This window comes from Wyeomyia smithii, chromosome 1 (assembly GCF_029784165.1).
Source record: "Wyeomyia smithii strain HCP4-BCI-WySm-NY-G18 chromosome 1, ASM2978416v1, whole genome shotgun sequence".
Lineage (NCBI taxonomy): Eukaryota > Metazoa > Arthropoda > Insecta > Diptera > Culicidae > Wyeomyia > Wyeomyia smithii.
Genome location: NC_073694.1, coordinates 32,195,072 through 32,209,411, shown reverse-complemented (window position 1 = coordinate 32,209,411; position 14,340 = coordinate 32,195,072). Strand labels below are relative to the sequence as shown.

At 35.0% G+C, this 14,340-nt stretch overlaps 1 protein-coding gene across 1 annotated transcript in view; it reads right to left on the bottom strand.

Moving 5' to 3' along the window:
• LOC129719073 (uncharacterized) overlaps positions 1-14,340 on the bottom strand; it is a 57,637-nt gene that overhangs the window by 26,556 nt on the left and 16,741 nt on the right. The window contains exons 4-5 of the mRNA XM_055670458.1: positions 13,021-13,154; positions 12,677-12,932 (exon numbers count right to left, since the gene is read on the bottom strand). Of these exons, the coding sequence (XP_055526433.1) occupies positions 12,677-12,932; positions 13,021-13,154 (390 nt within the window). The remainder of the gene's footprint in view (positions 1-12,676; positions 12,933-13,020; positions 13,155-14,340) is intronic.

The window sequence follows — 14,340 nt, the reverse complement described above, 5'->3', positions numbered from 1 at the left end:
AGCTACCAGGTAAGAATACCTTATCGCTACTTTTTTTTTACGCCTGAGGCTGCCTTTGCTACAAGGTGGTAAACAAGGTGTCTAGTATCAGCACTTTATTTCGACAAGAAATGTCGTGAAAATACAACATTTCAGACTATGCAAAGGAAAGGTGTGGTAATGGGATTTTGTGACTAAACCTGCTTTTGGGAAAGAGGCTGCTGTACGATTGAGCTGCAATGTTTCATGGAAACTTTTATCGAGAGGACAAAACTTTTGAGCCCTGCCGTCAAACAAAATTCAAAAAGTCGATTTCTGCTCCAACCTTGAACAGAATTTTTAAGAATTGACCATTGACTAAACTACCCAATGGTTTATTCAAACAGCTAGTGCGTTGCTCGGTAGGTGGTATAGCTAATGCTAGCAGAAAACAACCGGTACTATCAACCACGAAGATTAGGTCAACAAGTGTCTCAAAAAAAAAAATTCCTGCAGTTCCTGCAGCAGCAAACGGGCTCCGTGCTGTTTTGGCTGGATTTAACCTCATGCCACTAAAAGGTTGTCAAATCGATTGTACAAAAGTTCAAGTTACAGCAACATGTGAAAAGGAAGGCTAGACCATTCGTTTTCTCGCGGCAAAAGAACTAACCAATTTTTTAATAATGTAATGTATAAACTTAAAAAAATCCGAGTATGGAGATAAATTCTTGAGGTCATTCTACACTAGGCTGTCCCATAAAAAGTCAAGGTGCTCAGCCCTAAGTTGAAAGATAATGTTATTTATAGCATTGTTGTAAAACATTCCGACTTTCCAAAAAATTGTTTTCAGGTTGCCCAAACGTGATTTATGAAAAAATGACTTTTTTAGCTACGAAACCACTCTTTAGCTCTTTTTTCAATTCTGTTCGATTAGAAAATTTCTCCATATATTTTTTTATTTTTGTGGGATTCTTTTTGAATATATTGCATGGTTCAGCTCAGCATCGCATTCAATTATTTGACTCACAGAGGCCATTGAACATCACAAAAAAGTGATTTTTCTCATAATTTTTATCAAGAACTGAAATTTTAAAATGATGCAGAATTTTTTGTTCAAGAACTGAAATTTTTGCTGCAAAGACGAAAATTTACATGAAAAAATATCCTTTATATCTTATCGGGGGGCTGAGATATTGGCATTTTTACATGTGATGAAAACAATGCATTTTCATAAAAATGCCACTAAAGCTCAATAGCTCCATTGCACAGCGTTTTATTTTGCCGTTTTTGTGCGATTAATTGAACAGTGATTTAAATGTTGATTATAGCCATAAGGTATGTTCGGCGAAGTTTCAGGGTATTCTAAAATGCATCTTTGAATGTAGAAGGAAGGGTGATCAAACCACCAATGAGTGAGATAAGAAATTTACTCTTTATTCGGAATAAGATAGACGAAAGGTGTTTTCGAAAAAGGTTATCTTTTAGGTTATCTTAAAACAACAGACTTTACTGAAGACATTATGTTCCTATCTCTTGCATATTACAAGCAACATAAAGTTTTCTATTAGAAGGCACTAGAAATCACAATTTTCGTTCTAACTTTTTTCACAGATTTTCCCGAATTTTTAAACCTTCTACTAAGTTATCAGCTATCTAAAAATGCATTTGTTTATCTCCCAAAACAAAACAGTTATTTAACAGATTATAATTTTTCATCACATATGAAAATGCCATTATCTCAGCCCCCGATAAGATATCAAGGATCTTTTGTCATGTAAATCATCGTCATAAACCCACTTTGCAATGAAAATTTTAGTTCTTGATCAAAAAAAAATTTTATTTGTGTTTTGAAAGATTTTATCTGAAAATTATGGAAAAAATTAATTTTTCTGTGATATGTAATGGGCTCTGGGAGTCAAATAACTGCATGCAAAGCTAAACTGAACCATGCAAAATATTTCAAAAAAATCCCACAAAAATAAAAATTCTACAAGGTGTATAGCCCTAGGGTTGTATAAAATGGTGACGTGAGACTAAATACTGTAATTACCGAATTACAAAGACAATAAATTCGTTTGTTCAGTGATTTACGTATTTTAATTCACACCTTCCCTTCATTTTTTCAGAAATATATTCAATTACACTCGAAAGAATTTACACCTGGTGATGTTGTGCCAGTAGTGTTTTTTTGTGTAAACAACATTCAACAATTACAACAACATTTCAACAATTACAACGAAACGCTAGAGAAGATTCATTTTTTTGCTTCACAAGTTTGTTACATTTGCTAACAATTACATTCACTGTTTTACGAAGACAGCTAATATAAGTAAATTTTATTTTATTCGTAAAGACAAAAACAAAAAAAAAATCTAACAATGTTGAAATTTAAAAAAAAAATCTGAATAGATTTTAGTAAATGGAAAAAACTTCATACTTTGTAATCGTTGCAAAAATGTTCAATTCTTGTTGAGTAATTCATGGTTTTTATGGTAATCATATTCATGAGATAAACTTTCAATCACCATCAGTAGCAGCATTGCAGTTTCAAACGCACGCGAATAGAAGTCGTGCTCGCTGCAATGATAGACGACGAGAAACTACCGGCGCTCTGCTCCACATATCGTCAGTTGAATTCATAACTGGCACAACTCAAAATTTTGCAGTTTTGAGTTATTGATGGCAAACGATGCCAAATACTATGAAGTTTCTTTTCACAAAGACCCGTTTCCAAATTCACAATAATTCCAGAAATATGAGTAGATGTGCCATTATTGCACAAATCTAAAATAACCCTGAAAAGACCGAAAAATGGGTTTACAACACATGATAGATCTAAACAAATTCAACAAAAATGGGAAGTCTTTAAATTTAAATTTTTCACGGAAAAGCAAAAAAAAATTTTTGACGCAAATTTACAAACGCGTTTTTCTTGAAACTAAGAATTTTGAGTTGTGCCAGTATTGAATTCTACTGACGATATACTCTACGGTACTGTTGCTTTTACCAGCATGTTTTCTTTCAAGACATCAGTTCCTATTACGCTCTAACAGCAGGTTTATAAATTGTTCAAGAAAAGGGGTTGTTTCAAACTTTTCGAAAAACCTTTACCTTCGAGACATCAAATTAGTCTAGATTCATGGAAGGAAACATAAATTGACCTGTTAGGATGGGTAGACTATGTTAATTTGTTTTGGATATTGATACAGAGAATATCACAGGGAACGCTTGGTGTCTATTCATGTCGTCTGGCGCATGTGATTGATTCATTGTTCGCGTAAATTTGTCCTTGACACTTTTTATCGATTATTACCGCTTTGCAATGAAAAAATAATGATAACTATTGTATTACAAAATTTTTCAACATTTTATCTATCCACCAACATATTGGATATTGTTATTTATCATGTGGTTATGCAGTTATTATCGTTTGAAATCTGACGCCACATTTGCCAGTTTACTTTTCAATTTTACAGAATGTATACCAGTATAGAAAACAAAGACGTAGTCCCACGTCAAAATATATAGAAAAAATTAAGAATCGAGCAGAATTGAAAAAAGTGCAAAGGAGTGGTTTTGTAGCTTGAAAAAGTCATTTTTTCATAAATCACATTTCGGCAACCTGAAAACAATTTTTTAGAGAGTCGAAATGTTCTACGAAAATGCTGTGAATAACATTATCTTTCAATTTAGGGCTGAGCACCTAGACTTTTTTAACATCGATATTTTGAGACACCCTATTCTACACCTTTGAGTGAATCTTTTTAAAAATCCATCAACTAGATCTCGAGAAATCTCGATTTTAAAGTTTTAAATAATAAATGTCTAAATAATTCATGTTCGATTCGCGCAATATCACTGAAAAACGTCCAAAAACTTATCCAAGTCATTTTCAACCAGACTGTATTTGTTGGCGTTGTTACAATCATGATTATCAATTAAAGAATAACTCTTCAAATTGACCTATGACTTAGAAACTTTGGTTTAGTTTCACTGTTGCTTTCTGTGGAGTGATTGGTGAAGAATGAATGTCAACCCATTGTATTTTATTGGAAAAAAGTAGGCGGGTTTTAGAATGTCAAAAAGTTTCAATTTTCAATGTTGGTGTTTTTCTTTCAAATGGTGAGCTGATCAGAAGTGCCAATTCTTTGAAAGCACGAAATGTTTTGCTCTATCGAAAAAAAAAACTAGCTCTTCGCGAGTGGGTTGCCTGCGAGCTGATCAAAAGAACCAGTTCTTCTGAAAGTGATGAAAAGATTTCGCTCTTTCAAAAAAATTACTATTCTGATCAGCTCGCCAGCAGTGGATTGCCTACATCTATACAGATTCGGAAGATCAATGAAGCAGGTTTTTCGCTGTTTTCGTTCCACCTTTGCTACCCATTCGTGTGCGTACTCGACGTTAGTCAGCCCCTTTGCATCTGGATGATCTGAGACAAGTTAATTTTTGCTTGCTCTCGCGGCTGGTAGATGGGTTATGCATGACAGAACAGACAGCAAAGCAAAACGTTGTTGGTGCTACATTCGGTTATCGGAAATTGACCTTCTGTTTTTTTACTATGCACAGACAGCGCGGCCAACTATTTGGTGTATATACAGGACGATTGCGAAACTAGTGCTACGATTTTTTCCCTTGTAGAAGACTGAACCACTGCGACCATTGTTTGATCTATTATAGTATGCTTCACCTTACTCTAAGTTCGTACGAGCAGGTACATCACTATTTGGCGATTTGATGACCTTGCTACATTGCACATTTATCCCAGTTGGGCAACGCACTTCGTATGAAGTTTATTACCTCACCAGGACTTTGCCTCCAAATTTCGGCAGGTTCTATGTGTCCCTTACCGGAAATACGCAATCTGCGTTGTATTAATACTCGGCATTCGCAAAGTAGATGTTCTGAAGTTTCGCTTTCGATGCCACACAGGCGACATTTATCATCATCAAGTTTGCCTATCTTCTTGAGATGATACTTACTCGGACAGTGCCCTGTAATAAGACCTGTGAATGTCCTTAAGTCTTTCTTATTTAACCTAAGCAGCACGAGGCTCTCCTCGCGATTTGGCTCTATGAATCTTTTCGACTGTCGTAATCCGCTTATGACATCCCAGTTTGCTTTGATGATCGCTTTCTCCCATTCACCGGGTTCAGCTTTTAGAGCGCGCGGGAAGACTCCACAGAAAGGTTCTGGGCCAACAAAGTTAGTAGATGACCCTTGTCTGGCTAGTAAGTCGGCCTTCTCGCATCCTTCGATTCCACAATGACCAGGAACTCAGTATAAGTTAACCTGGTTTTTCATAGCTAACTTTCGGAGCGACAGGATGCTTTCCCACACTAGTTTAGAGTGTCAGAAAGGAGAATTCAGGGCCTTAAGTGCTACCTGACCATCACAGAAAATGCAAATATTTGTGTGTCGATGATTTCTTTTCAGACACGTATTCGTGCATTCTATTATCGCGTATATTGCCGCCTGGAATACTGTTGGTCACTGTCCCATGGAAAAAATTATTAATTCCTGATCCTGTGAATCCCGCACCCGCGGAACCATTCATTTTAGAACCGTTTGTGTAAAAGCAAAGTGAACCATCCCGAATTTTGGGTCCACCTTGTTGCCAACTTTCTCGTTCTATCTCTAATATTCTGTAGGGAATTTCGAAATTTGGTTTCCTCTCCAGCCAATCATCCTTACTTTTTATTAGATTATTTATTTGGAAATCTTTCAGTATTCTCAGGTGTCCTGTTAGATATCCTTCTTCTAGGTTGCACTGTAGATTTAGCCTTAGAGCACTTTTTTCCGCTTCTAGTTGAACCGCCTGATAAAGTGGAAGAAGGTGAAGTATTTCATCTAGGGCTTTTTATGGAGTGCTTCTCATAGCTCCAAAAATCGATGCACAGGCCAATCTTTGGATTTTACCAAGCTTAGCTTGAGTGGATGTTTCAGTGGTTTTGGGCCACCAAACTAACTAGGCGTATGTTATTCTGGGTATAATTATCGTTTTGTATTTCCAATGTATCATGCTGGGTTTGAGACCCCAGCGTTTTCCAATGGCTCTGCTGCATACCCATAGGGCGTTTGTGGCCTTGGTAATTGTTTGTTCTATTGGAGTGTTCCAGCTTAGTTTCTGGTCAAGTATAATTCCCAAATATTTGACTTAAGTGAAAAGCTTCATATCGATGCCTTCCAATCGCAATTTAGGAATAATGTATTTCCTTTTTCTAGTGAAAGGAACAATAGTTGTTTTGGATGGATTTACACTCAACCCTTCTCGCCTACACCATTCAGCTGTGAGATTAAGTGCAGTTTGCAGTCTGCAAAACCTATCACTTCGAAGCCGATTTCCGATAGGCTCCGAAGAAGATCGTCTACGATTAATGATCATAACAGGGGAGATAATATCCCTCCTTGAGGGCATCCTTTTGTAGTTTTTCTTGTTAGGGACGTGTCCCCAAATTTAACCGTTATTCCGCGTCTTATTAACATGGCATGAATCCACTTTATTGTGTTCCTGTCTATGCGATGCCTTTCCGAGGCTATTTTTATTGAGTTGTGAGACGCATTATCAAATGCTCCCTCAATATCAAGAAAGGCTGCCAGGGAAATTTTCTTGGCATGGCTGGATTTTTCGATTTTTCCCACTAACATATGTAGCGCGTCAGTGGTTGATACGTTGTTTTTGTAAGCAAATTGAAATTTGCTTAATGGATTGGATTTCATATATACTGTATTAATATGATAGTCGATTAATTTTTCCATAGTTTTCAAAAAGATGGAAGTTAAACTAATTGGCCTAAACGCTCTCGGGATTGTCCTATCTCGTTTTCCGGCTTTTGGCATGAAAATAACTTCAATTTGTCTCCAACTAGATGGAATGTAATTTAGTATTAGGCTCACCTTACAAATCTCCGTAATAATTAGGATAAACAGTTGCTTGCTTTTTTAAAGCATAACTGGCCGTATTAGTGCTACGACACTGAGCAGTTCCACAAAAAATGTCCTACTTTAATATATTTTTTAAATTGTCATTTTTGATATAGCTGAAACTTTGCATAGACTCTATAGGCAAAATATACCACTTTGTGCTATTTGTTTAATTTCTTGAAACACGACTCGATTTTGAGAAGCTATTGAAAATGCTATTTTAGAAAGGTATTGATGATTGCAAATATTTTGGGGCTGTAACTGTTTGTTTGATCTGTATGAAGTCTTTGGCAAAGTTGTAGATAATAATTTTGTCTTTTCGAAATAAATATACACTTATACATAAAATATTTTTTTGTGAAAAAAAAGTAAAATAAAAATTAAATATTATTTAACTGAAAAAGCTCATTTTAAATAATCTAACTTTTTTATAAAATCTACAAAAGATTACCTACACAATTAAACCGGTCCGATCATAGAGAAATCAGGGAAAAAATGTTATAATTTTTTGAAAAAAATTCTGATTTATTTTTTTCACATAATTATCTACAACTTTGTCAAAGACACTATGCCAATCAAACAAACCGTTTTGACTGTAAAAATATTTTTAATTCCCCATAGAGTGCTTCATAGGAAATAAAAAATATTTCTACAGCCAAAACGGTTTTTTTGATTGGCATAGTGTCTTCGGCAAAATTTTAGATAACAATTTTGTCCTTCCAAAAAAAATTTTTTTTTAAATATTAACTTTTTTTACTTGATTTCAATGTTTTGTAGATTTTTTACAAAAAATGAGATTTTTAAAATATAAGCTCTTTAAGATAATTAATTTTTAATTTTTGTTTTAACTCTTTTTAACAAGAAAAAATTTTTTTGAGTGTATATGGGTCATTCCATACGAAGTGACCACGAAACTTGGCAGAAACTTGGACACGACCATCACAGATTTTGCTCAAAGTTGGGAGGATTATTCATCTACTGTCACTTTGGAAAAATCCCAATTTTGGTGTCGATTGGAATACCCCCCGCTCTCCAGGACCCCCCTCTTTGTTGCAAAGTCGCGCAGTTTTTGTCAAAAATCTTTTTTTTCTTTTTCTTGCAATTCATAGACGTGAGATGTCCAAAAATTACTGATAGATTATTTTTGAAGAAAATAAACCAAGGAAACTAGAAAAATATATAAGTTTTGACCGGAAGTGTTGCCAGATAGATTATTTTTTTATTTGAAAACTAAATTTACATTTCTCGGCAAATGCAGCCATTTTTATTTTGAATTTGATAATCCCATCGTGTTCCTTGGAACATTTCACATAAGAAACAACTATCATTCCGAGGTAATATGAGCCAATCTCGAGATATAACATTTTTACGAAAAAAGTTGTAAACTTTGTAATTACTTTGTTTTATAATTTATAGACGTAAGACACGCGAAAAATAGTGATAGGTTTATTTTGAAGAAAATAAACCAAGGAATTCAGAAAAAATATTATTTTTGACCGGAAGTGTTGCCAAATAGATTATTTTTGTATTTATAAACTAAATTTGCATTTTTCGGCAAATGCAGCTAATTTTATTTCAAATTTGATGATTTCATCGTATTTCTTGGAAAATTTTACGTTACACTAAACATTTATCACTCCGTGGTAATATGAGCCAATCTTGAGATATAACATTTTAACGAAAAATTAATTACGAAATAGTTTATCTGGCAACACTTCTGGTCAAAACTCATATTTTTTCTGGATTCCTTGGTTTATTTTCTTCAAAAATCATCTATCAGTATTTTTCGGACATCTTACGTCTATGAATTGTAAGAAAAGGAAAAAAGAGATTTTTGACAAAAATTTCGCGATTTTGCAATAAAGAGGGGGGTCCTGGAGAGCGGGGGGATATCCAATCGACACCAAAATTGGGATTTTTCTAAAGTGACAGTAGATGAATAATTCCCCCAACTTTGAACAAAATCTGTGATGGTCATGCCCAAGTGGCATGTACACTTCGTATGGAATGACCCATATTTATTTCGGAAAGACAATATTATCATCTACAGCTTTGCCGAAGACTTCATACAAAATAATTGTAATCATCAATATCTTCCAAAATAGCATTTTTCAATATCTTCTCAAAAATGAGTCGTGTTCCAAAAAATTTAACAAATAGCTCAAATAGGCGTCTTTTGCTTATAGAAACAGCTATGCAAAGTTTCAGCCAAATCAAAAATGGTTGATTTAATAGGTTGTCCGCTTTTTTGTGGAATTGCTCTACTATTGACACTAACAATGTCTCCTGAGCCGGCAGTCGAACATACGACAACTGATTTGTTAGACCAGTATTGTACGAGCCCAGGAATTACATTTTAACATCACGCTAAGATACTTTTTTTACGCCAGAGATGCGTTCCAAATTGACCCGCGTAAAAAAGACTTTTTCGAGTTCCAAAAACCGTCCTGAAATGTTTGAAACTCGTTTAAATAGGATAGCGGTCAATCAAACCAGACCAAAATGCAATATTTTAAATGTTGAATATTTAAGCTAAATTGTACATTTTCCGGCAAACTGGCCTAAAACGGAAAACGTGATTGAAATGAGGTCGATTTTTTGTACCGTTTACAAGTAATGGAGGAAAGCAACTTCCGTAAAAAAACGTCAAGAAAAAGACCTAACTGTACATCTAAAAAGCCGAATATATAACCTAATCTCAAATGTTGTTCGGAATTTGACAAGCTTTCTCAACCACAATTTTCACCAGACTAAAGCAGGTATTAGACGAAGCGAATATTTGCTATTTTTGGTACGAATTTTATTTGCAAAAAAAAATCCTTACCAAAATAATATATATATATATATTTATATATATATATATATATATATATATATATATATATATATATATATATATATATATATATATATATATATATATATATATATATATATATATATATATATATATATATATATATATAACACTGATTCAAACCAACCCCACACTCCCTGAGGTTGGTCACCTCAGGGGTTTGGATGCAAATTTCCCCTCCACCTGAAACAAAAAAAAAAAAAAATATATATATATATATATATATATATATATATATATATATATATATATATATATATATATATATATATATATATATATATATATATATATATATATATATATATATATATATATATATATATATATATATATATCTGTATTTAGGCTCCCTTTCTTGAAATACAACAAAAGATAGAATGGCTCCTAGGAAATCGTCTGAATTTTAATTTTAAAATATTGATTCAAAACTGAAAAATATTTATTTCAAAAAACAAAAAGTAATTTTGACAAGAAATCGGTCATTTCAGATTTATTTCGAAATAAGTTTTTTAGTTAGACAATTTAGTTGCCAAAAAATCTTCTGAACAAATCAAACTGGGCACTCCTAAGGAGAACAATTTTCTCCAACAAAAACGCTTTCAAACAGAAAAATTCTTCCAAAAACTCAATCCTCAAAAATCGTTTTAAGAAACCTTATTCTCAATTCCTGTAGTAATTCTTGACAGATTCACCAGAAAAATGCGTTATTTCAGAAGTTGTGCGATACGATGTTTTTTTCTAGAAGTCATTCGACAAATGGTTCTCTTTTTTATGTTTAAACAAATATTGTAAAAAATAATCATATTTCAATATGAGTTGATTGTTGAACATCGTTCTGTGTGCAAAAAATTAATTTAATTATCGCGCAATTCGGAAAATCTTTTTAAGAATAATATTTTCTTTAATACTGCGCTATTGGAGAAACGAAACTTTTTAAACAAATTAAAACATTAAGTATTCTAATTAAGTAATTGAATATTATTGTTCCGTCAATTGTTTGCCGTTTTTAGTAACCTCTACTAATGGTAATGTAACCCTCCCAAGGATGTATTTAGCCTCGCTCAGGAAAAACAGTTTTAAAAACGGTTAAATTGTGCCTCTATGCTACATGACCGATTATATCGGGTCTCGAAAAATCAAGCAGAAATCTTAGTTAGATGTTTCGTTATGGTTTTTTCCTTCGCTTTGAGGAAAGCTACATATTCCGCTCACTGTAATGAGCTTTAGTTTAACTCTAGAAGTCATTGAACGGGTTTAAAGAACAATGGTAAGAGCATGAACTGTTATTGCTTGGATTGCTACAAGGTTAAATTTGTCACTTATGATGGTAAACAAAGATTGCTCTTAAATGCTGTAAAAAGGATTGCAATTTTAAAAATAAAATGTAGATAAATAGACTGTAGATTGGTTTAAATTTATTGAAAAACATACACATTTCTTGGTAAATTTATATATCTTCTGCAAATTTATCACATGTGCGATTAGCGTTCCGAAGGCCAAATTTCTAGCAACTTCAAAAGGTAACAAAATCAAAACGGGTGAAATCGCTCATTCGTATGCAGAAAATTAGCGTCATTAATGATTCTAATTTTTCGGAACTTTTAAACTTTTTTGCCGCAATTTTCGCCAATTCCTTTAAAAGTTGTACAAATTATGGATAAATATTTTTACCCTACCATATAAGGAATTTGAATTCATTGACCAAAATGACACGAAAAGCTGGCAGCTTTCGTTAAGTTGATGAAACTTCCATTTTCTCAGTGCACAGATTAAAAACATGATTTTTTTATTTGTATTAAACAAAATGATTCTAAAAAATGACATATTTATTAGGATCCCATCGATATATGGAAAAAACGAAACTTGATAGCAGAAAGCCAGAACTAAGTTTTTTTTGTTCTATTTGGGGCCCCAAACAATCCTAAATGTATCGGAAGTCGATTGGTTTTGCCTCCGCTTGGCGCATTGCATTTCAAATTTATATGGAGATTTGTATGGAAAAACCAACTTTTATGCAATTTCCATTCAAAAAAGCTCAAAATGGCTCAAACCATTGGTTTCATAACGTCAAATGGTAGGTTTTTTGATGCCCAACAACTTGTCCGAAGACAGTAAAGAGCTAAGGTGTCCCAAAAAATACTGCAGCTGTTCAAAGTTGAGTATGTCCAAATTTATGTTGCAAATCATTTTTTCTGCCACAGTGTACCGGCGTCAGTCAGATTTCCATCAGAAGTAAGCTTTGAAACACGTTGTAGATTACTTCTACGCCTAGAATATAGGCCTAAATTTGTTTGCTTGATCCAGCTGAGTGTATAAACTCGTTACGACGCCGGTACATTGGTAATGTTGGCAGAATACAAGGTTTTCTGCATTTAAATCGACATATTCAACTTTGAACAGCTATAGCTCTTTTTAGGGACTTTCTAGCTCTTCAGTGACCTCTGCAAAGTTGTTAGGCATCTAATATACTATACTTTAACATAATGTAGTGCATTATTAGAGCATTATTGAGCTCTCTAGGAAGGTAAATCCAAAAAAGTAGGTTTTCCCATATAAATTTCTATACAAATTTGAAATGCAATGCGCCAAGCGGAGACAAAACCAATCGACTTCAGGTAAGTTTAGGGTTGTTTGGGGCCCCAAAAGGAACCAAAAAAACGATCACTTTTCCCCACCCTAATACTTATAATTATCAATTTTTAAAAATGTAAGATCGCCAATTGTTCAGAAATACTTTCACTGACTCTTTCACGAAAAATGTATGCAATTCTATTATTTATCGTATGTTGTTGGAACAACGTTTACACCCTGTTTTACAAACTAAACATAGAAGAAAAAACTAAGGTGATTTATGGAGTCCTGATAAAATACCAAGAATGGCAATTCAATAATGACGCAAATTGTTAGCTACTGCTTCCGAAAAACATAGTCTCTTACCCGCACTGCGCCAGTTAATGAGCTTCTGATTTCGCAGCTCGTCCGTCATCGGTATGTACATGACCTGGGTCGATTCCCGCGTGCCCTGCGGTATAGCGTCGATCCGGGCCAGACACTTGAGTGCCAGCTTGCCCTTAATTTTCCCAAGCCGGTCCTCGTCGATGTGAAACCGTATCTCCAGCGTCCGGTAGCGCAGTATGAAGCCGTCATTCTCAATCGTAGTCTCCTGCTGTGGCTGCAGATAATCCGACGGAACCTGCGACGAAACAACGCGAGAACGACACAAATCGGAGTTAGTACAGTACCACCGACAACAAGGGCGTCAAGTGCGGTCAATAACTTACAATTCGATCGTTGATGAACCAATATAGCCGCGCCGGTGGGCTGGACATGTCCGAGGAGCAATTCGCCACCACGAAATCACCCAAGGCGTAGTTGTGCTGCAAGCCGTTGATGATTGGGTCGTACTGGGGAAGCACTGTTCGGGGATAAGCGAGGAAAGACAACGAATGGAATCCAATTAGTGGCTTGACGATTTATCATTATAATTCATGTTGAGATAAACTGTTTGAATCTAGGAGTAAAAACTAATTAAACATGGCTGCGAAAATGTCCCTTGGTAAGTTTGCTTTGGTAAATGAGATCTAGAACTAATCAATCACATCACTTTTTCCAACTTATTCGTGGAAGGCAGTAGAATCCATTTGATGAGTTCACAACTACATGTATTATATAAAATATTTCCGTATTTTTCGTTGATTTTTAATTTCAAAACGCAAAAGATAGTAAAATGTTTATTGAGTTTTCCTCGAGTATAATTTTAAGCAAATTCGGTTAAAGGTTCAGTTCGCCGAATTTCGCGATGCTAACAAGAAATGCCAGCCGTCACTCTAACAACTGTCCTAATAAAAGCAGTGATTGATCAACGGAGCAGATTTAATGAACAGTCACAATTGCACAATTTACTTTTTAGAAATTCCCATTTATGCCAACTCACTGTGCCAGAGGTAGCTGCTGGAAATCTGAGACATGGGCGCTTCGGAGCCCACATACATACACACACTTACAAGCGAGACGCGGTTTGGCTTTGGCATTACCGAACGGAGACGATGCGACCGTTAGCGACTCAGAAGTATAAAATCGGCACAAAAACCGACGAATAGAAAAGAAACAATAAATTTTCCACAACATTAAGTTCGTTTCCCAAGCCCGAAGCCAAACCCTGCTCTCTTGGGGGAACGTATAATTTGCGGGAGAAGGAGCACGAGATGGTGAAAGCTGAAGCGCAATCCGGTGGCCCGGGAGGAATTATTCAGCGGTACCGAAACGTACGCAGTTCAGTTCATTCATCTTCCACATCTCGGGACCGGCTTATTTCAATCGAAAACCGCTGCAGGCATAAAACCATCGGCCCGGTCAGAACAACAGAGACACATTCCAGGATGACAATAAAGAGATAACCATGAAAATGCAGAAAATCTTCCGGCACTTGCGAGCCTTCCCACACCCCGTCCGGAGCACGGTGAGTCGATCGTTGGGTTTCCGGAGAGTGCGTCAAAATACTGCTTAGTGATAAGGTGTCACATTGTGGACTGCAAACGTTCGCTTCTGTCCCACAATGTACCCCCAATGCGGATCTAAGATGAAACCAAGCAGACGAAATC